Source organism: Grammomys surdaster, unplaced genomic scaffold (assembly GCF_004785775.1).
Source record: "Grammomys surdaster isolate TR1022 unplaced genomic scaffold, NIH_TR_1.0 278, whole genome shotgun sequence".
NCBI classification, from domain to species: Eukaryota; Metazoa; Chordata; class Mammalia; order Rodentia; family Muridae; genus Grammomys; species Grammomys surdaster.
In genome coordinates this window covers 3,943,299-3,967,582 of record NW_021604719.1, presented here as the reverse complement: position 1 = coordinate 3,967,582, position 24,284 = coordinate 3,943,299, and the positions used below count along the sequence as shown (strand labels likewise).

The 24,284-nt window shown below is 39.2% G+C and overlaps 1 protein-coding gene across 1 annotated transcript in view; it reads left to right on the top strand.

The window, feature by feature from the left end:
* Pggt1b (protein geranylgeranyltransferase type I subunit beta) overlaps nucleotides 1-23,971 on the top strand; it is a 41,597-nt gene extending 17,626 nt beyond the window's left edge. Inside the window, exons 3-9 of the mRNA XM_028777190.1 lie at nucleotides 2,646-2,713; nucleotides 5,879-6,030; nucleotides 7,212-7,344; nucleotides 9,352-9,397; nucleotides 14,528-14,712; nucleotides 16,801-16,909; nucleotides 21,460-23,971. Coding sequence (XP_028633023.1) covers nucleotides 2,646-2,713; nucleotides 5,879-6,030; nucleotides 7,212-7,344; nucleotides 9,352-9,397; nucleotides 14,528-14,712; nucleotides 16,801-16,909; nucleotides 21,460-21,641 — 875 coding nt within the window. The 3' untranslated portion in view covers nucleotides 21,642-23,971. The remainder of the gene's footprint in view (nucleotides 1-2,645; nucleotides 2,714-5,878; nucleotides 6,031-7,211; nucleotides 7,345-9,351; nucleotides 9,398-14,527; nucleotides 14,713-16,800; nucleotides 16,910-21,459) is intronic.
* Nucleotides 23,972-24,284: the final 313 nt, after the last annotated feature.

Genomic DNA, 24,284 nt, shown 5'->3' with positions numbered 1-24,284 from the left:
GAAAAGAGGAAGCTGACATTCAGGTTGGATCATATAAGAAATAGACTTTAGACACTGCTTATCACCTTGAAGTGATTAGAACAGAAGTCATGATGAAGGATAAAGGCATCTGGTAGAGGCTGTATGGAATGGTGCTGACCCTGCACCACAGATTCTTGTCTTTTCTTTTTCTGTCAGATATTGGGTTATTGCTGGTGAACTTTGTAGATGACAGTTATGATTAAACTAATTTCCTGCATATTGCAGCATATTCATAGGGGTCTCTCCCACACATATATATATATGTGTGTGTGTGTGTAGAACAGAAGAGAAAGGCAGAAGGATACTAATCTTGAAAAGAATTTGAATGCTAGCTGTTCTCTGGTAAGAGTCTTGTATGTAAGAAACTATAAGTAAGGCTTTAGGAGCCAAGGAGAGCTTGTAGCTAAGAGCTCAATGAAACTGAGATTTCAGGCCCACAGTAACAGGAAACTCATCTGCCAGCAGTGTGACTGAGCTTAGAGGCAGACTTTTCCTGTAGAACTTCAGTAAGGTAGTGCTGCAAAGGCTTTGGTTGCGTTTGTGAGACTTGTATTGGATCCTCATCATCTGAGACAGTAAGGTGATGAATATGTGTCTTAGGTCCTCCATCTGTGGTGACTGCTCATCAGTGTTGACTCACAGAGGATGGAAACTCGGTCCTGTCAGCCCACTGCTATTTTGCTATTCTCTCTAGGCTATTAAACGGCCTTATTATAAGCACCATACATGTGCTTTATATCCTTGATTGCTCTTGTTCAGATGCAGCTTTCCATGTTGTTAGTTTTGCTAATAATTCCTTTCAAAATCAGCACAGTGTACACTTTGATGGATACAGCATGATATTTAAGCCTGTTAGACTTTTCTGTCACTTCTAAACTTCCGCCGTCAAGCTGCACCAGACACTTCTGTGCTTATGACCTCATTCATGAAGGTCCTGAAGTAATTGTTGGATGTATCATCACTTAGAGAAAGGATATGGAGTAACCTATGGTTTGGTTACTCTTAAAAAAAACCTTAAATGGCTTACCTTTTTTTTTTTTTTAACTCTTACCAAAATAAGGCATGTTCACTGAACTTATTGCCACCATTAGTACTGCCCGCAGAGAGACATGACTGGCGGGAAGTGTTCAGTGTTTCTTTTTTTTTTTTTTATTTCTTTTTTTGAACATGAAATGCTTTTTTATAGCATGTTTTACAGGGAGAGGGGGTAAGAGGGTCCAGGTGGTGGAAAAGTACAAAATCTTCTTGGCCTGTGCCTTGAAACATGTCATGGTCTATATGGTGCACTGCCTTGAATTATGATCTACCTGCAGTTCTTCAGAAGATATGGTACACTGCTTGAGTTATGGTCTCCCTGCTATTCTTAAGAAGACATGGTACTCTGCTTTGAGTCTATCTGCAGTTGCTAAGCAGGATCTTGCAGTTGCCAAGCTTCAGAGGACATTGTGCAGGTGGGGAAAGGTAGGGGGTAAGGGTAAGGGCGAGGGTCCTGGCTTCTGGCATCTCCCCCTTCTCTGTTTAGTTAGAGAAGGCATCTTATGTTCAATCCCAACTATGTGAGTTTTGAATTTGTTTCTTAAGATGTGTAAGCTACCACTAAGTGTTTCAGGGAGATAGAGGATGAGCACAGTCAGAGCCTGCTTTGAAGAAGCAGAATGGGAAAGTTATGATTTGGTCTTCATAGCAAAGGAAAGTTCATGGCATCAGAGTCCATTTTTAAACCAGTTTTTATTAGCTGTCAATTTTGCTATGCTAATGCATTCTTACCTTTTATATCCATCATAATGGTTTTCTAACAGGCATTAAACCTATAATTATAGATGAGTTTTTGAGTTCTCAATGTATATATTTACATAAATATACATATATATGTGTGTGTATGTTTGTATATATATCCAGAAAAGGAAAATTTACTAATAGAAAAAAAATGATATACTTTGAGTAGAAACTAAGTATGGGCTTAAGTATCCTACAAATGTCAAAGCCAGGTACCTGGGACACAGGTTTAAGACTGAACTATGAATATACCTTCTGTCCAGCGTGATAGAACAATATCCACCTTTAGTTTACTCATGTATCAAGAAGCAGTGAGTCAAGGTGGATGGGAAACCAAGACTGTAGAGCCTGTTGTGTGAGCTGTTCCCTCCAACGTGTCACTTAACCTCTGGGCTTGTTTCCTGATGAGCCTTCAACATTATCTCACATAGAAAAGGAGACAGTGAGCCTTAATATGTAAGAGGACTTGCTATGAAATCAAGTGGACCTGAGTTCAACCCCCAACACCCACATAAAAGCCAGGCATGGCTGTGCATGGCTGTACCCCAGCTGTTGGAAGGTGGACTGGCTAGCCAGCCTAGTGGAAACAGTGAGCTTTGGGTTCCATGAGACCATGTCTCTAAGTATAAGATGGGAACAGTAGAGCAAGACTCCTGGAGTCCTCTTCTGGTCTCTGCATGTGCACACAGCACCTCACAGTATACCCTCACCTGCATGCACCGTATGTATATGCAGAGAAAGTGGAACTTTGGTACTAAAATACTGCTACTGAACAATTGTACCGTTAAAGTGCCTGCATTCTCTTCAGAGATGGTGTATTTTAAATAAGCAAATACTTTGTTTTCTAGGGTCGAATCTGAGTCGCTGTGGTTTCCGAGGTTCTTCATACCTGGGTATTCCATTCAATCCATCAAAGGTTAGTTCTCTGTAGGTTGGAGGGCTGGAAAAGGATAGAAGGACATTTTAGTGAGAAAGCAGATGAAATGTTTAGAAAGAACTAGGCTTCTAGGTTTAATATGCTAAACATTAGTGATTTCCTGGAGAAACAAAATATAATGCTCAGATACTTTGTGTGAAGGCAGTGAACTTGCCTGTGTTGCAGGATTTATGCTGGGCTCTTGTTTCTCAGGAGAGAGAAAGCTATTCTCCAGGAAGTGAATGATTAATGACTGTCATAGCAGGAAGCTTAGCTTCCCCAGCATTTTGGACAGAGGCTTTTGAACCACCTTGTGCCAGTATACAAAGAAGTCCCAATGAAGCAAATAACTTTTTCTTCAGAGAAGCAGGGCCAGAACAGCACTGTACTGGTGCCCAGAATTACCAAGATTCTTCATGGTAGAAAGTAGAGAAAAGTTTGATCACCCGTCCCCCTTTCCTTTCTTTCACTCGGGTGGTGTGGCACTCAGGACCTCAGGCATACATACCACACTCCACCAGCTGAGCCATATCCCTACTCTTCTCTTTTAAAAAGAAGTCTCATGGGAGCCTGATAGAGGAGGTTCTGTAATGAGGGTAGGGTTTATAATGAGGTTAGGGTTGGCCTGGCTTTTGTAATCAAGTCTGGATCAGCCTGGGCTAGAAGTAAAAATATTCCTCAGAAACAAAGAAGAGACCTTTTTCTTGATGAATTAGTCTGCTTATAGGATGGTTGTCAGTCATGGCATGACTGCGTATTTCAAGAATTGTGTACACTTGCAAGCTGGATGAGAAACTCCCAGTTTTTCATACTCTGAAGATTTTAGAAGTGACAGTGGTTGAAGTGATAACAAGGTTGATTGAGACTGTTTCAATTTTATTCCTCTCATTTAAACTGTAGACAAGCTTGTCTGAATCAGGGTTAGATGACATCAGCAAGATGTCTCCAGTTAAGTGCCTTGGTAGCAGGAAATATGGCAACAAAGGATTCATAAAATGTGTTTCTTCCTTTTTTTTTTTTCATATATGTATTTTCCAACTTAGGCCAACCCTGACTAAAGGGAGGCTTTTGAGTTAGTTACAATGAACAGGGCTATCTGCTGAGATAGGGAATGATGCCTGGTGTGTAGCACAAGCCATATGCAGATGTAAGCTGTACTTATTGGTGTGAAACAGTGATTTATTTAATTACACCTTCACAAGTTAACCTCTGCCTCCAAGGCGTTTCATATCATGTTTTTTAAAATTTATTTTTAGACAGGGTCTCACAGTATTGCTGAAGTTGACCCTGAAATCCCGAGTTCAAGCTTTCCATGTAGCCAGCACTGTAGGTGTGCACCATTGTATCTGAGTCCCTGCACGGTTTAGAAATCCCAAGAACTAAAATGTCCCCTAAGAATGAAATCTTTGCCCCTAGTTCATATGCTTTCGTGATACCCAATTTTAACCCTCAATGTGCCTCCCTGTGCCCTCTGAGAAGCCACATCTCACTGTGTATGGCTTTCATCTCCGTCTCTGTTGTAACAGAATTAAAGATTCAGATGCAGTCAGATAGGCCTACAAAAAGCTGTCATAGAGGATGGGAGCGTAGGTCTGTGGGACAGAAAAACCCAAGGAAATGAAAAGATTTTCCAGAACCATATATAAATAAAATCTCTCCATCATTTTTTTTCCCCTTCCGAAACCACCAGATCTCCTGTGTGCCATTGCTGCCCTGATATATGTGTGGTTTTGATGGGGCCCAGACACTTGTACATCCATCCATCTTACCCTGTCATTTATTTTGCATCATAAATCCTATATTCTCTGTTAAATTATATCATACTTTTAATGTCCAGGGATTTTCTTTTTCTACTTCACTTTGATTTTTTTTCTCTCTGTGATACCTTGTCCCTGTCTGTACCTTCCCAGGCTCTTGTTCTACTGCAACAGAGTCCCTGTTTAAATCTGTGTAGAACAGTATCGTCTTCATGACCATTTGAATAATCAACACGGTTCTCTCATTAGAACCACTCAGAATTCTCTTCCTCTCTTAAAGGTCAGGGTTCACATTTAATTCATGTTTGGATTCCCTACCATTCTTTTAAAATAGCAGGTGGTTGGTTTGAATACTGAAAAATGAGACATACTGTGGGCATTCCAAGAAGCCCATTATGATATGTGAAATAGAATAGTCAAGAGAATTAGAGATTGAGTTCTGAGGAAGGACTCAAAACACGGTATGATGAAAATCACTTTGATGTTAGTGAGACTGTATAAAGAATTGAATGTGGGATGGGTCAGTGGGTGGGTTCCAAATTGTGTGTAGGGTGGATCAGTGGTTTGGTGTTAGTGAGACTATAAAGAATTGTATGTTGCGTGGGTCAGTGGGTAGGTTCAGAGTTAAAGGGATTGAATTTCATGCAGATTTGCTCTGTGAGGAAGCACAGGTCACTGTACAAGAAAATTATGGGATCATGTTTCTAACCCTTTGTAATACACAGACATTATTGGCTAGATTCTGCATATGAGGTTTAAATGGGGTTTATTTATGAGATTGGGTGACTTTGCTTAATATTATTCAGGGGAATAATGTATAAAATAAACTATTTACATTTTCTTTTTATATTTGAATGCTAATGTTTATTAGAGATTGAAATGATTAAACTTCATGATAGAATGATAAGGTTATATGGTGAATAATACTGTGCTATTTAATTTAGGTTTGTACCAAATACATTTTCTTTGTTTCTTGGACAGTGCTGGGAATTAGACTTACAGCCTCAGCACACATTAGGCAAGCACTCTACCACTGAGCTATCTATATTCTCAGCCCAAATTTTACTTCTTTTTATAAATTATTTTGGTTTAAAATATTGAGTTTCTAACTTTATAAGACATAACTTAATGATACTGTTGGGTTGAACTAAGTAGAAAGTTTCAAATATGTGGTTTATTCAACTGTCATAGCTACTTTCATAATCTTGGAGGATCATAGTATTTTGAAAATTATATAGCTTATAAGAAGACATATTGAGACATCTAAAAATTAAGGCATGTTTTCCTCAGTTGGATATCTGTACAAATTGGTATAAGCAACATTTACTAAAACCTCATGCTGAACGTTATTTGAGAAAGAAAATTTAAAATTTCAATTAATTTAACATAATGTTAATTTTGCATTTAGAATCCAGGAACAGCTCATCCTTACGACAGTGGACACATAGCAATGACTTACACAGGTCTTTCCTGTTTAATTATTCTTGGAGATGACTTAAGCCGAGTAGATAAAGAAGCTTGCTTAGCAGGCTTGAGAGCACTTCAGCTGGAAGACGGAAGGTATGAACTACTCATTGTTATTTTCATGTGTAAGTAAAAACTATTTGGAGCTTAAAAAAACTGGCTATGGTACTAACGATATGGTATCTAACGATCTATGGTAGATCGTTAGAACCCAGGACTAGAAATATATAGTTCAAGAGTTACTACATAATTAATGTGTTGAAGGTCCTGGATTAGACCCCCACTCACACAATGGAAATGGACCACATAATGTTCGAATATATAGTTAAGTGCTTGATGAAATAATACCTCATTTTACATGAACAAAAATAAAGCTAGCTTTCTAGTAGGACTCCTTTCTCCTTTTTAAAATTTTATCTTTTAGATGAAACAAATATTTTAAAATAAGATATTTGAGTGTTGGTTCCGTAAAAGTTCTGATGGGAGAGAAAGGATGAGCATTCAGTGCTACATTCAGAGTTAGGTAGTCTGCTCTCCAGTCACTGAGGAGCACACGTACATGACCGACCGAGAAGCTAGTGCCCACTGATACCTGGTGCTTTCTTTATGCTTTGTGCTTGAAGATTCTTCCGAGAGAAACAAACAGTTCTAAGTTGTTAATGTGTTGAAGTCATGATCTCCAAGAACAAGGCTTTGTGGACCAATCACTGCCGTGTTACATCCTTGTGCTCTACACTGTGACCCTTATTTTCTTGTCTGTGTTTTCAGGACACTGCTCTTGATAAGGGAAAAAATTACTGTAGACATAATAAATGGTCATTTGAGAATCCAGTGTTGCCCCAGATTTCTGCCAGAAAGAGGAATGGAACACACAGAGACCATTACCTCTTGAAAACTAACCGTGTGATGAAATATAATAGATCAATTAATAGTTCTCTCTATATACATTTAGGAGAAATTTCACATAATAAAACATGGGTTTAGGTGTTTCTTACTACAAAATAGTATGTGTGCAGTTTTATTTACTACTTTTTCTGCAGCTAATTGGGAGCTGTTGTAGCACAGCATCCCTTGGGAGTAAACAACTTACAGTTGTTGTATAGTAACGTATACGCAGTGACAACTTGTGAGTATGAGTACCACCCAGGGATTAGGGTCATTTGTAGTATGTGGTACGGGTAAAGTCAGCAATAGATGTTTCTGTGAGTGAAGACACAGAGCACAGGCTCCGGGCTTGAGGTAAGTGAGCCTAATGCAGCCTCCACCCTCATTTCCAGCTTCTGTGCTGTTCCTGAAGGCAGTGAGAATGACATGAGGTTTGTGTACTGTGCTTCCTGCATTTGCTATATGCTCAACAACTGGTCAGGCATGGATATGAAGAAAGCCATCAGCTACATTAGAAGAAGTATGGTGAGTTCTGTTGTAAATAGGACCAGTTTACGTTATTATTGCTGGTATTGAGGGCTGCAGTATAATGTCTGCCTCATCTCTTCATCAGGATATCTGGGCCTCTTCTCATCAAGCAGAGCTAAGAAAATTATACATATTTATGTATACAGAGACTATCCCCTCATACATACATATACAAACACCATCCATGCTTCTATGTGGCTTTATTAGCCTATATATTAAGAACCATTAGTCTAAAAAAAAAAAAAGAACCATTAGTCTATATAGATAAGCTCAAATTTCAAGTTACTATACAGGATCTATTTATTTTCCCTCTTGATAAATTATTTATTCCAACTACAGTTAGATTTATTTATTTCTGTTTGAATTCCTTTTATAGATATTCATTCCATTTAGATTCTGTATCCCCCGAAAAGTTGTTGATTATCTATCTATCTATCTATCTATCTATCTATCTATCTATCTATCTATCGTGTTATTTAACCTTTCTGGTTGTGAGCCTCTTTATCCCTCCCCAGCGTAGGTGCTGGAAATGAACTTGGCTCCTCTCTCCAAGAACAATCTAGTCTCTTAACCACTGAGCCATGTCTCCAGCTTTTCAAGTTCCCTTTTTGTGGGTTTTTGTTTTTTTTTTTTTTTTTTTTTTGGTTTTTTGAGACAGGGTTTCTCTGTATAGCCCTGGCTGTCCTAGAACTCACTCTGTAGACCAGGCTGGCCTCGAACTCAGAAATCCACCTGCCTCTGCCTCCCAAGTGCTGGGATTAAAGGCGTGCACCACCACCGCCCAGCTCCTTTTTGTGTTTTTAATTTAAGTAATTGTTATTTAGGAGTCCTGTAATTTAGTGTCATTTTGTTTTTTAATTTTAATTTTGTTGGACTTTTGTTTGTCTTTTTGAGACAGAATATCTCTGCATCCCTGAATGCCTTGGAAGTTACTATGTAGACAAGGCTAGCCTTAAACTCAAAGATATATGCCTGTCTTTGCCTCCTCACTGCTGGGACTAAAGATGTGGGCCAACACACCTGGCTGATCTCTATACACTTGGATAATCTCTTTGTCTTTTCCTCCCCTGAAATCATTTGGCACATTATTATTCCTTCCTACTGTCAGTCCAGATTTTGTGTGTGTGTGTGTGTGTGTGTGTGTGTGTGTGTGTGTGTACTTGTAGTATTGGGGGTTGTGTATGTGTGGAGGCTGAAGTGGATATTGGGTGTTCTATCTTGGTTGCTCTCTAACTCTGTCTTTTGATACAGACTCTCACTGAACCTGAAGTTCCTTGGTTAGGCTGGCTACCACTGGTTAAGGGTCCCCTTTCTTGGCATTACTGCCCCAGTGTTTGGGTTATAGGCATGTGCCACTAAACCCGTGTTTTTATTCTTAGATGATCGTCCTCCTAGGTAGTGATTTTAGATCAATCTTACACCAAGCCTAGCTCCCTCCTTTTTCTCCCTTAAAATTCTTCATAAATTACCATTGGACTTTGTAAGTGTTTATCAGAGATGGTTTGCTGAGACTTGATACTTTTTCTATAGCAAGTAATCTGAAGCTTAGGAGTGTCTTTGCAAAGTTTGTGTTTTATAAAACACAATTGTCTTGTTCTTACTGTTTGGGTTTTAGAAGATGTATGAGGACCTTGAATTTTAGGAGGCTCTCAGCCTCAGTAAAACCAGCGTCTCAGAATTCATTTATTTTATGACCGTAGTTGAATAGGTATGAGATCCTTGTGTTTTGATTCACTGTCTGTTCACTTGGAGGAGTGTGAGGAGTAAGGATTGGAGATTATTGTTGAACAGAACCAAGAATGCAGGGGTGCCCTGGACACGTCTCAGATGTGCCTCTCCTGAAAACACTTAATGATTTGGCCTGCTAGCTATGAGAAGAATGGAGACTGCAAAATTCCCACTTCTGCTTCTCTGGAGAGAGTACTTATTTTAGAGTACGTAAAAGAGGTCAAAAGAGTTAACTCACTGTCCACTTACCTAAACTAAATTGTTTCTCTTTTTCAGTCCTATGACAATGGGCTGGCACAGGGGGCGGGCCTCGAGTCTCATGGTAAGTACTCTTAAGTGATTGTGTAGTTCTAAGAGAGTTTGCAGCATCGTCAGTGTAGAACACTCAGCCTTTTTCAGCCCTTGCTGGAGCATGACTCTGTCACTTTCCGACATCTGTCTTTTTTTTTTTTTTTAAACTGCAGTAGTTAGCTGTTTGAAACCCCTTAGATTACTAATCATTAAGAGATTATTCAGACCAGAACGATTTCTAGTAATCTGTTAAAATGTTAGCTGCATGAAAATATGTTGGTATTGTTTTTTAGGCTGTTACTAGGAAAAACCAGGTTATTCACTTTGGCATAACACTTGAAAGACTAAATCAAAGAGATATACTGAACATAAAATTTTATTTACCTTCCATACTGTCCGTAGTGATAATCACATATATTTCTGTTGAGCCAGTCTAGTCTCTCACATTTCTCTCACTTAGAGCAGGATTGGAATTGTGTGAGGGCAGCTATTAAGTTTGTTAGCACATGAACAATATGTGCTCTGAATACAGTCCAGATCTGCATTCAGAAATAATCAAGCTTCCGTTCTGCTTTGCTAAGAAGTTAGCCCAGGTGCTGGAGACTCTGGCGAACCTGAGGGTTCTCACCCCCAGATGTGCTGCACTCACTTCCTGCCCCATCCCTCTGCTTGTAGTATTGGAGAATGGCTTTAGCCTGACACTGCCAACAGTGTGACCATGCTTCCTGAAGCTCCCCAAGAGTTTCCTCATCAACAAAACAGACGTTTTGTCCTTCTATATAAAAAAATGTGTTGACTTTTTCTCTGACTCCCTATTAAAGTATGACACCATGGTTTCAGTATATGCTTGAGTTCCACAGATGGGTGTGAGTGTAGCTGGTGACAGAGATACCAAACAAGATTCACTTCCCATGATACATAGAGCCAAATCTATAGCACTGAGTTTGCAAAAAGAAAGGGCTTATTTCATGACCAGTCAGCATGGAGGTCAGGAGCTGTGAACTCAAGTCTGCCTTCCAGTCAGTCCTGGGAATTTATAGGCAGAGAGAGGGGAGGGGCTGTTTATTCATTCATTGGATGATAAAAAGGTTTCCCTAAACTTACTTTTAGACTTACATGGTCCATCATACCTCTTTATAGGCCACATGCTTCTTTGGAGTAGAGTGTATTCTATGTTGGGGATTTCGTGTTTGAAACTTTACATCAAATGCCAGCGGCTGATGGCTGGCTTCTACACATATCCATTCTTGAAAAGTGAGTTGAAGCTGTCTTTGGGTGAATCTCAGAGACTTATGTTGTGAAACAAGAAACACTTATTTATTTGAGCACTTTCCATCCATGTATGCCCAAGCGCTAACTGGTTTCAGAAACACACATGTCACTGTTGGTCCCCATGACTGGGAGGGATGTGGTTACATGAAGAGGAAATATGATACAGCTTCAAGAGTTTCTCAAGGGATAGGCTCCCATGCCTGCTGCTGTAGCACTCTGAGGAGACACCTCACTGGCATGGGAGAAATTGGAATATTATTTTCTGGGCTATGAAGGACTGTCCAAACAAACATGATACTTACTCTCTGAAGCATCCTGTAAGGAAGAACAATCTTCCTGAATCACTGAGGTCTTCCTTTGGAGTCGATTTAACCTGAGTAGCCATCAGTATTATCAGTGATGGACTGTAGTTCATGCGCAGCAGTTTGACATCTTCTGATTATCTGTTAACTGTGGCTTTGAGGCTAACTACATAGATATAGCCCATTCTGTGATTCCTGTTCTAGTTCTATTTTTCTTTCTATAATTTGCATTTTCTAAGTGACCTGTATTTATATATTTGTTTACTGTTTGCCTCTTTCCACTTAATTATATCCTCACAGGAACTTCGCCTGTTTTATCTGGTGGTGTATTTATAACACATTTGGTGTAGAGCAGAACAGATCATCTTTATCAGTTAACCCTGTCTTTACCCAGATCTGAACAGTGTCATCTCCCTTACATGTTGAGCATGTCTCATTTTAGCATCTCAGAATGCATACTTTACATTTTTTAATGTATCTGTGTGCCGCTTTATACTATACATGTGTACTTGGATATAAACATCATAGGCACATGCATGCCACATAATATGTGGCGATCTGAGGACAGCCTCAGATGTGGGTTCTCACCCTCCACCTTGTTTGAGAAAAGTCTCTTATTGTCAGACAAACTAGACTTACTAGCTTCCTGGGATTACAGACCTATGCTACCATGTCCGACTTTATGTAGATTTCAGAGTTCTGAACTCAAGTCCCTACATTTGTCCTGCAGGTGCTTTATCCACTGAGCCGCCATCTTCCTAATCTTGTTTAATTTTCTTGAGATGATGGCTTGTTGCTGTGTAGCCCAGACAGACCTCAGTCATGCATTATTCCTGCCTCTTCCTTTGTAGTGCTGAGATTACAGGTATTCTACTACCACACTCAACCTGCTGACAAGCCCACAGTGGGAAGGCACCTCAGTTGTTAAATTGCCTGCCATGTCAGCATGATGACTGATGACCTAAGTTCAAATTTACCTCTATGAGGTAGGCATGGTGTCATGGAACCCCAACACTGGAACTTAGTGATGTGCCTTGTCTCAAAAAAATAGCGTGGTGGTGTGTACCTTTATTTCCAGCACTCAGGAGGCAGAGGCAGGTGAGTCTCTGTGAGTTTGAGGCTAGTTTGGTCTACAGAGAGAGTTCTAGGACAGCCAGGGCTAAACAGAGAAATCTTTCCTCAACGAACAAACATATGTATGTATGTATGTGTATGTGACATATATAAAACATTGAGATTGCTCAAGCAGGACACCTGACATCAACCTATGTGCATGTGCACCCACATACATATATGCACGCACAATAGCACATAGCACACATACATAGCTACCATGGTCTTCTTCATTTCCAAGCCTGTTAGCGCTGTGTGGGAAATATGGGAACAACTTATTATCAAATCTACTGCATTTTCAGAGTAGCCAGCAGTTCAGGAGTTGGATTGTTTATTGTCTGAAGGGTTTTTTGGTTACTTTTTTTGTTTGTTTGTTTTTAGTTATCTAGTTAAACTGTCACCCACACGTCACCAATTTGTAATATCAGATTTGTGGATTAAGATGAAAGTTATTATGTAATTTGGCTACTGTTCTGTGCTAGTTACCATTTGATAACTTACATATAGTCTTATTTATTTGGAATACCAGCCTGCTGAGAAAAGTGATAGAGTCAGTCAGAAAGGCCAAACCACTGTGAGAGACAGAAGGAAAAAGACCTGTTACAGGAACATGCCTTTAACTTCTTATGCTAGTTGATTGCTGCTGGAACAAAGTACCTAAAACAATTAGGGAGGAAGGGCTTATTTGACTCAGAGTTAAAGGGCACAGTCACCATGGAGAAGGCATGGAGGAAGATTGAGGCATCTCATCTGCAGGTAGGAAGCAGAGAGATGAATGCTACTGTAATGATGCCGTTCTCCCTAGGGTGGGTCTTCCCACCTAAGCTACCCTAAGGTAGAAACTTCCACGGGAAATGTAAATCCTGTCAAGTTGACAATCAGGATTAGCCAGCATAGTACTCAGGAATAAGCAGTCTCCAAGTGTAAAGCACAGCACCGCCAGCCAGCCAGTGCTCGCCTGTAGCCCTCCAGCAGCTCACTGAGCTGTGGAGGATTGCCAGCATGCCCAGAGCTCCTCTCCTTGTTTTCCTTTTGTGTGAGCTTTGCCTTCCTTTCATTGTCCCAGTATCATTTGTTAGGTGAAACTTAGTCCTTTGTCCCCCTTCAGCCCTGAGCAAGCTCTGATTTCTGTAAGGCTGGCTTCATGCTGTTTTCATTGTCCTTGTTGATCTACTAGGCTGTAAATGAGTGTTTGCAGCTTACTTCCTGAGCTCACCTACAGTATACTTATGCACTGATGTGTGTGCAGTTGATTGTCCTGTGTGGTACTGTGTATCCTGTGCGTGCGTGGGAAGTTGAAGTTGAACTGTTTGGGCTTAATGGTATTCTTGCTTTTTCATGTGCTGTTCTTCCTAATTCCCCAGTCTAAACATGTAATATATTGGGTTTGGTGATGTTCTTTTATCCTTTTTCTAAGTGAGTTGTTTTGTTTCTATCTTTTGCATGGTCAGTATATTTAGACAGAGAGACTCACCAGGCAGATGGTGACCTCCTGGGCCTTGGTCACCAAGTGTGCTCACTTTATCCTACTAATTCACCAGGAGCAAAGCACTTTTTGGGGGTACAGTCTGAATATATTGTGTAAGAACTGGGCTGCTTGAGTTTGTGATGAATACAATTATTTTTGTCTCTCAAGGTTCATAATAGGAATCTCAGACAAATTAATTTGTTTCTATGGTTCTTTAAAAATATCTCTATTCCTTAATCCAGAACAAAAATGTTTAAAATCCCTTTGGCCTTAATTTCCTTTGAACACTGAATTTCCATGAACTTATTTTGACTCTTTATGTTTTTTGGTATGGTGCTTAAGTACAAAAATGTACTTGTTTTATGTGCCTGTGTGCTTAGCTTCATGCTCTACTTCTGATTATGTGCTTGTTGACTACCTTAAGTTCCATGTTTCAGAGGACAGAGATTCTTCTGGATAACTTGGTGTATACAAACATGAATGCTAATAAAATTCACAAAATTGAGTGATAAAGCCACTATGGTACAGAGTTTAATCTGGATATAGCCTGTGTTGCTGCTCCTGTCTTTAAATCTCTTGGGCAGTAATGCCTATGTAAATACTGCTTTGCTGAATTAGCTAGGAAGTGATAAGAGGAAAGTCTGTTTAGATGCTGGTTGCTTTTTAATGGTTTGGATTCTCAGCTGCCTCCTTGAATGCAGAACTGTGGACATAGAGAAACTTATGGGGAGCCTCAGGGAATTAGTTCTGGTGTAAATGTAAATCATGTAATTTGGAACAGATTCCTTAATCTTGCTCCTTTTAAGTATAATGTCTTAGAGCTTTAAATTATTTTAAATTCTATTCTGTTTTGGCAGTTGACATGGGAGACTTCATTGTAGTATTTTGAGTTTGTTACTGAACTTTATTTCATTGTCCTGTAGGCTAATGGGACTGTTCCCCTCTCCCGACATGTCGTGCTGCTTTCATAGGCCCATAGACATACAGTTTGTGTTTTGATCATCAGGAGGATCCACCTTTTGTGGCATTGCATCACTGTGCCTGATGGGTAAACTGGAAGAAGTTTTTTCAGAGAAAGAACTGAACAGGATAAAGAGGTGGTGCATAATGAGGCAACAGAACGGGTACCATGGAAGACCTAACAAGCCGGTCGACACCTGCTACTCCTTCTGGGTGGGCGCTACACTAAAGGTAATAAAGACACACAGCCCACATGATACCTGTACCTGCTTAAAACGTTTGTAGGACTTGTTACATACCCATTAGACCAGACATCTAGAAAGCTAACTAGAGCATCTACAACAGGGATTAATTAGGAAGCCATACCTTGAAACAGGAAGTTAACTTAAAAAGATAACAGACATTCACTGGAAGTTCATTTGAAATTTTTTTCATTTTATTGTTTGTTTTGCCTTAAACTTCCAAAATTCATTGATTAGATTTACAAATCTAATAATCAATCACTGAGCCATTATTTATATCATTTTCATCTTGAAATGCCTTTACTCTTAAGAACCACCCTTTGTGCAGATGTTCTGAATATGACAGACAGAGCTCGTGTTCATCTTGTATGTAATGTCTTTGTGTTAGTTAGGGTGTCACTGCTGTGAAGAGTCACTACGACCAAGGAAGCTCTTATAAAGGACAACATTTAATTGGGCCTGGCTTATAGTTACAGAGGTTTAGTCCATTATCATCATGGTGGGAAGCATGGCAGAGTGCAGGAAGACATGGTGCTGAGAGTTGTACATCTTCATCTACAGACAGCAGAAGGGGACTTTGTGTCATACTGGGTCAACTTGAACATAGGAGACCTCACAGCCTGCCCTTACAGCATCATACTTCCTCCAACAAGACCACTCACTCTAACTAGGCTATGTCTCCTAATAGTGTTACTCCCTATGACCCAAGCATTCAAACACAGGAGTCTAGGGGGAGGGGGCTTACCTAGTCAGACCACCAAAGTCCTATTTTTCCTTCTTAAAAATCATGCATGTGGTTGAAACAAATGAAAACAGACTGGTTTAAAATGAAGGCAATAGCATATCTGTTTAGTTCTAATGCCATTTAAAAATGTGTTCAGACATACATAGAATAAGAGGATAGTGTACATCACTAACTGAAAATAACTTAAAAACAACTCCTTGTATCAATACCACATCTAAAAAGTGAGCTGTAATTACTTTCCACACTAAGTATCACTAAGTGACTGATGATGGTGTTTCCTGCTGCATCACACCCAGAAGCTCCCAATACCAGACCATCTCTCCTTTTACTCAAAAGGGTCTGAGTTGTCAAGCTGGTTGTTCTGTTGTAATGCTCCTATGAACTTATAGCATAGTATGTCTAGCACTTTGACCACTCAGTAGTAATAATGATATCCAAAGTAATATATAACCACCAGTGCCATTGTACACATGACCTCTGATCCTGTCAGCAGTAATGTCTCACTGTCCTCGCCCCAGCTTCCTGTAGTCCGTGTTGTGTTTGCTGTCTCCATGTGTCCTTTCTGGGCATCCATCATGCCACTAAAATACCTGACAGAAGCAACTTGAGGAAGGAAAGGTCTGTTTAGGCTTAAGAGTTTTGGGAGTTACATCTCACTGTGGCAGGGAAGGTCTGGCAGCAGGAGCAGGGAGTGGCTCATCACATTTGTCCATAGTTGGGAAGCAGAGAGCAGGGATTACTGGGGCTCACTTAGCTTCTCCTGTCTATACAGGCCACCATCTTAGCCTATGGAAATAGTACTGCCTACATTTAGGGTAGGTCTTCCATCTCAGGTAACCTAATTTTGATATTCCCTCAGGCATGTCCACCGTTTTGTCGGAAGTTGACTCTAGATCCTGTTGAGTCCATTGTAAACTATCATGCTCATCTATCACAGTTATGCAATACTTGTCCCTCTGTGTCTTCCTTATTTACTTTAGCATAATGTTAGGAGCCATCTTTTTTTTTAATATATATAAAATTTTCCTTTTTGTGCCTAAGTAATGTTCCTCTACATGTGTTGTGTGTGTAATTTTAGTAGGTATTTACTGAATCTATAGGTGTGCCTGGGTAGAAGTCATATGTTGACAATATCAAACCTTCCTGCTAATAAGCTTGGTAATCAACTAAAAAAGATAACTATAGATGGCTAAGTTAAGTGCTCAAGTCTCCAGAGGTTTGCTCTGAGAGTCTAAGCTAGAAAAAGTCTATCTGAGTGATCATTAGCGGAACTGTGAGCCGTAGGCCAGTAAGAAGTTTTGTGCCTGTTAATTTTTGTCATTTTGTTTTTAGCTTTTGAAAATTTTCCAGTACACTAATTTTGAGAAGAATAGGAATTACATCTTATCAACTCAGGATCGCCTTGTTGGGGGATTTGCTAAATGGCCAGACAGTCATCCAGGTAATTACATTTGACACAAATCTAAAGGAGTATGTGTTGAGTAGACCTTGTAAGTATATATCTTCTTCAGAAATTGTATATGACCTCTGATCCTGTCAGCAGTAGTGTCTCACTGTCCTTTCCCCAGTGGACAGAAAATACTGCCACTAATGTTACAGTAAATAATATGTTTTATACAAGATGATGTCTGGAGGCCAGTGAAATGACTCAGTGGGTAAGTACATCTGCTGCCAGACCTGGTGACCTGGGTTCAGTTCTCAGGACCCACGTGGTAGAAGAGGAGATCCAACTCCACATGTTGTCCTTTGACCTCTGTATGTGCACCCAAGCACCTACCCATAGCTACATACAAAATAAAAATTGTAAACATTATATTTGAGACAGGTTTAAGGTATGGGCAGTATAAAGGGAGGGTAAATTGTTAAGTTCTATTAGTATGGTCTGCATCTCTCCACATCCCCAGTACTTAGCTATGTTTTATTTCATGTGTAAAGCACATGTTCTGAATCAGTCCTAGCCAAGGAGTTACTTGAGGAAAGGGTTTATTTGGCTTATACAACTAGGCTTATACATTATTGAGAAAAGTCAGTTAAGGGACACTTGCGTACTGGCTTGTTCTCTGGCTTGCATTATCTTACGCTCAAGCTAGCTTTTTTATACAGCCCAGGATCACCTGCCTACTGATGTTACTAACCAGAGTGGGCTGAGCTCTCGTACATTCAGCAGAAATCAAGACAGTGCCCCACAAACATGGTCTCAGGTCAATTTGAACTGGATAGTTCTGTAACTGAGGTTCTCTCTTCACAAGTGATTCTCGATTACTTCACATTGATAGGGCTAACCAGGACACTTGAATTCTGAGGGGAACAAGAGAGATTTCTAATTTTAAAAAAACTTTCTTAAAACCAAATTAAACATTAACCAAATCAAACAACATATTAAAAGCGTTGCTCAAGGGCTTGCTCAAGCCCAAGTGTGGCTAGTTGGTGGAATGCTTGCTAGCACGTTGGAGCCCTGGATTTGATCCCTAGCACAACATAAACCAGATGTGGTGATGCATGCTTACAATCCCACCTCATAAACAGTGAAGGCAGGAGAGTCTGTACTAGTTCTGGGTGTATACTCAAAGGAGTGTAAGACACCATACTACAGAGAGCCTTGGGCCACCATGAATCTTCCATAGCCAAGATAAGACCCAGCCTAGGTTTTCAACAACTGATGAATGGGTAAATAAAGTAAGGTATATATACCCAATGGAGTTTAGTTAGCCATAGAGAATGAAATTATGTTGTTGGCAGAAAATGGTTGTAACTGGAGACCCTCATATTAAGAAATATGCATCAGGCTCAAACAGATACCTGTCTCATTTTCTCTTGTTTGGGATCTTTGACTTCATAGGGACACAGATCGTGTATATGCATATGACACTAAAGCAACAGAGACTGTCAGGTTGGAGAGAAAGGACAGTACACATGATACTCTGAAAATGTCTTATGCAACTCATTGTGTACAGTGGACATATACTTACTTAGTTAATAAAAATTTCTCAAATTCTGAATTACAAGTATTACTTGCTCCCTATAAATTTTGGCAGTTTCAGTTAGCTTTTTTTAAAAAAAAAGATAGAGTCTTACTTTGTAGCCCCCAGATGGCCTGGAATTTACTGTGTAAATCAGGATGTCCTTAAACACACAGAGATCCACCTGCATCTGCTTCCCAAGTGCTGGGATTAAAGGCCACTACTCTGATTTCAGTTCATTTTTTTAGACAGAAACTTTAATTTCTGGGTTCTCGTGCTCATTACTTAAAACACAGGAACCAAATAGCTTCAGACTATATGACTGGCACCCCCAAATTAGCACCCCTCTCTAGCATCCGTCTCCAGCCGTTACCAACCCTGTGTTTATTTTATTCCAACAAAATGAGCCTGTTTGCAGCTTGTCTATAAACATCATTGCTAAAAGAACGGAGAGCTCTGGATCACATATTATTAGAGGATTCACACTGAGGAATGGCTACTGCAGCATTTTAAGTTATCAGGCTCTAGGGATTGCTCTTCTGCTCATCTCTATAGAGCTTCTGTGCTTGCAGTGTGTACTTGAATCAAAACATAAAGAATAGGCTCATGAAATTTGTATTTTTGCTTAAAGTAAAAGGAATAAATTACACCTGGTTTGTTTGTTTTTTTTTTTTATTAAAAACAAGTTATCTTAGAGAAAATGTGGGATACTTGAAAGGAATACACCAAGATATGTTTTCACAAATAAATGTCTTAAGCAAAATAATAGTTTTGAGTTTTTTTTTTTTTTCGTTTTGGTATGTATAACACATAGCCATATAGCTATAAATAAGTTTGATGTCTAAGAAATCTGATGATTAATTTGGTCCTGATCCCCCCACCCCCCTTTTAAACCTTCAGTCTGGCAGTGTTTTAACAGATAACAGAAATTCAATCTTTTAAATCCATCTTGTATATTTGAAAAGCCAATTATTTCAGGTGCCATGAAGGTTTGTTTTTGTGGGCTGTAGGTTTTTGATTCAGGGTCTTACGTATGGTCTGTGTTCCTCTTGAACCTACTGCATAGCCAGAGATGATTTTGATTTCTTTCTTTCATATATATATACTTTGTAGTTGTCTTAGCACACCAGAAGAGAAAAGGATATCAGATCCCACTATAGATGGTTGTGAACCACCATGTGGTTGCTGGGAATTGAATCAGGACCTCTGGAAAAACAGTGATTGCTTTTAACTGCTGAGCCATCTTTTCAGTCCGATTTTGATTTCTTAATTCTCCTACTCTTGCTGTCTAAGTGTTGGCTTCAAAGTGTGGACTGCCACCAGGCCTAGCTTTCCAGTTCCGTGTTTAGAGGGAAATTCTTGAAGCTTTTTTCCAGAGGGATCAGTTACTAAGTTTAGTTGTTTGTATCTATATGTGGGTGGGTATGAGGCTGACGTAGAGACAGTGTCTTGGAGCCTGTGCACCATTGAACAGAAGGTCTGGGGGCAAGACCTGCTCAGTGAGCCTATAGGAAAACCTCTGAGCCACTGTCTTTCAGATGAACGCCTTAACTGTTTTAGTAAGATAAGTAGCAGATTTGACTCAGGGCTTCTGTTACTCTTGTGGAGACTATATCACTGTCTACTGAAGAGGGCTTTGGGTTTTAGACTGCTTGGGTAGTTTTGCTTTGGTTTGCTCTGTTTTAATGATTAGAGGTTTAAAATTAAAAGCAGAGCTCTGACTTTTACAAAACTTCTTTTGAGGAAAGAAATTCATATGGAGAGATTTAGATTTTCTACAAGATCCAGTTGATACTATTCTTAGTGTGTGTTACACCCCTTGCCATTCACCTCTTCCCTTTAACCTTTATTTTATGTGTATGGATATTTTGCCTGTGTATATATTTGTGCACCACATGCATGCTGTGTCTGCAGATGCTACAAAAGGTGTCAGCTTCCCTGGAACTGGAGGTACAGATGGTTATGAACTGTGGATGGTACGACTCAGAGAGAGCAGCCAATGCTCTTAACTGCAGAGCTGCCTCTCCAGTCCTTTCTTTTTCCTTTTTTTTTCTTGAAAGTTTTTTGATCTCCAGACAAGGTTAATACTGCTTTGTTCACCTTGTAATTTTAGAGTAACTATAAGGAATAGGGGGAAACTTATTCTTTTACTCTGAAAATTAGAGGAAAGTGAGCCATTTAGCTTGTGACAAAGTTCGACTTATGAAGGTATTCTGAACTTTAATAGCTCTTAGAATCTTAAATGTTGGCCATTTCAAAAATAGAAACACATTCTTGGTTGCTGTGAAACCATTTTTTTTTCTTTTTGTAGTGTCCTATAACTGCAGAGTTCTGAGCACTTGAGAAGACTATATAAGGTTCTCGGGCAGGCAGAGGCCATGCGATTTCATACTTAGTAGACGGTTGTGGCTCCCTCTAAGTGGGAGACTGGTAAGGCTAGAACACAGGGTTCATTCCTAGCCACAGAGAAAATGAGTCTGTGCTGTCTGTCAGGTCAGAAGCTGCACGGCACTCCAGGTGGCCTCTCTGCCTCTTGCACTACACACAGGTTTGGTGTATGCCTAGGATTTATGAGACAAAGCTCCAGTGGGTGGCCAGGTGCTCCTGTTTCGTTTCAGAAGCTATTTTTGTTTTCATGTTTAGAAAATTTCCTAAGACTCTAGTAAAAGACATGCTGAGAATCTAGAAGGTCCTGGATGCAGTTAGCACCACAAAAACAAAATTGGAAATAAAAGAAAAAAAACTACATAATATAATTATTTTTTTTTCCTGTGTTTTGTAGTCAGCAGAAGGTATTGCTATCCAGATCCTTAGAGAACATAGGCAAGAAAATCATGTGATGTATTATTCTAATAATAATTTTTATAGTAAAACACATGATTTTGATCGACTTTTAAAAACACTGTTTGAAATTGAGACCATTTTTTTCACAAACTAGCGTTTCTCTAATTTTAAATGTAGTGATTTGCTGTAGATCCTTTGCAGTGTGTACAAGTGAGAGGGCTAATTGTGGCTTCAAATGCCTTTCCAGATGCTTTACATGCCTACTTCGGGATCTGCGGCCTATCACTAATGGAGGAGAGTGGAATTTGTAAAGTTCATCCTGCTCTGAATGTAAGCACACGAACTTCTGAGCGCCTCCGAGATCTCCATCAAAGCTGGAAGACCAAGGACTCTAAACAGTGCTCAGACAATGTCCATGTTTCCACTTGACTAACCCTGGGGTAATGGGTTTGTAGCATAAGTGTAGCTCAAGGTTAAAAGCCATGTGTAACCAAGTGTGCTCTTCTTTAAGGGGTAGTCTTAAAAGTCAAAAGCTTGTACTGCTAATACTTCAGGATGTGCTCTTGAGCCAGTAACCACTATACTGGATTTCAAGAAAATCCTCCTTGAAGTTTGGACATCAGCAGGACTCTGGTATGGTTCTTAACTGTTTATACTGTGTTTCTGAGACATTTCATGGGGCAGATTGACTATATGTTTGTAGGTTATCTTCTTAAAACCCTCAGTACAAATTCTGGCTTACAAAATGGACACAAATCTTAAAAACAAGTTTACACTTTATATGGCTTTGATAATCTTCAGGTGAGCATTTAATGATCACTTAAACCTCTACTGCTGATGGTAAGAAATTTGTCTATTGAATTAAGTATCTGGGATTATTCTTTAAAAATTGGTGGTCTCATAATTTTCTTAAAGAATGGCATATTTTGTGCTATTCTTGAGGTGTGCCTACTAGACTTGTGTAACCTATACAAATAAAAATTAAAAGTTCATATAAGAAAAAAGTAGGCTTAACCAATACTATAGTTTTCTAAAGGGAGAGCATTGCATATTGAGGGAGAAGTAATTGAACTGTTTAATTATGAATGAAAACGTTATATGTCTTTATTAGAGATTCCTTAGGTGAATACCTGTTGTGTTTTGTTTTAATCCCAAATCATTGACTGCCATTTGTCTGGGGCAAGGGAAGAAACAATCTTCGCTATCTAGAGAAAAGACATTCAGTGTTTTATTCTTCTGAGAAACTGTAAATTATACTTGTATAGCTATAGCTGAGTTCTTTTAAATTGCTTAGATTTTTCCAGTGTTTTGTGGCCACTGTAGTTAACTGCTTTATCTCCTATCTACCAGGTTGAGCATCCTTCATCCAAAATCCAATATCTGGGTCAGGCATAGTGGCACATGCCGTTAGTCCAGGACTCAGGAGGAAGAGGCAGCCAGATCTCTTTGAGATCAAGGCCAGTCTGGTCTCCGGAGTGAGTTCCAGGCCAGTTGTAGCTATACCATGAGACCCTGTCTCGGAAAACAAAACAGCAACAACAAAAATAATAAAATCCAGTATCTGAAATGCTCCAGAATCTAAATTTTTTTAACTGACAGTATGACACAATTGGAAAATCACAGGTAAATTTCAGAGACACTGTAAATAGTGTATAAAACTACTTGAAACTAATGAATAAAGTGTATGAAATAAATGTATTCTGTATTTAGACCCTCCTATCCACAAGGTAAAGTGTATCTGAAAACAGAGTCTAAAATCTGAAACATTACTTTTGGTTCCAAGCATTTTGGATAGTGATACTCAACCTGTAAATACTTTTCTAATGTTTTTAAGTTTGGTAAATCTTTAAATATAAACAGAACCACTGAAGTATACATAGTCATTTATATTTTTATATTTTTGGCTAAGTGGGAGGGAAATACATTCATTTAGAGGGGTAAACTAGGGTTTCACTTACTCATCGTCTTGTTTTATTGTCTTAGTTCTGTGAACTAACAACCAAAAGGAGATAGTGTGAAAATCCTTTGTTAGCAAACAGCATGTCACATCTATGACTTGGTGACAAGAAGGAAATTTCTTCAGTGGAGGAAATGGGTTTGTTAGTTTTGGTAGTAATAAGAGTTGTATTAATCAACATACATCATTGTAAAAGCTAAATTACTAGTGTCCCTGGATAGATAATAGCATTTTCATTTATTTCCTAAATTAAAGAGATATTTCCTACATCAGAGTTCTTCTAAAGGGAAACCCAGCATAAGATTAAAAAAATACATCTCTTATCAGCAAGCTAGGCTTTAGACTTGAGTTTGTAGTGCTGGGGGTTTAGCTTGCTGCCTGATGTGCACAGGGCCCTGGGATCCCTGACTTTGATCCTTGGCCCTCAAACTAACAAACCAACCAAATCCTAATTAGAAATAAGTCTTCCAGTGGTGGAGAGAAAAGCTTTACCAAGAAATATTATCCTCTCACGAGTTTTTCCAGTTGCTTCTATTTATTCTCAATATTAACCATTCCCATCTGAAACTGAGTTATCTCCCAGACGTCAGGAGCTGAAGTGGCATGTTGGAAATGCTGTAGAAGTATTGCAAGCCAGTGCTTTTCCTGAGTTGCCATTAGTTGTTAAAAAGTAAGAAACATGGTTATTGCCAGGAGGTGGTGATTCACACCTTTATTAATCCCAGCACTCAGGAGGCAGAGGTAGGCAGATCTCTTAAGTTCAAGGCCAGCCTGGTCTACAGTCAGTTCCAGGACATCCAGGGCTACACAGAGAAATTTTGTCTCAAACAAGAACAACAGAAAGTGGTTATAAAATAGATTTATAACATAAAAGTAATTTATATTTTCATGCTTCTTGAATAATTTGCTAGCAAAGGAATATTAATGGCAGAATGATTCTAATATATCTAAGAGATAAGGGTCCATGTGATACTTTATGGACCAGTGAATGTTCATGTTTCCTAGAAACCAACCAAAAAATACTGAGTTGTTATGAAGTACGGAAAAATTATTTCTAGCTTTTCCTAGATAGTTATGCATAAGGAAAATATTTATTAATAAATTATAAACAACAT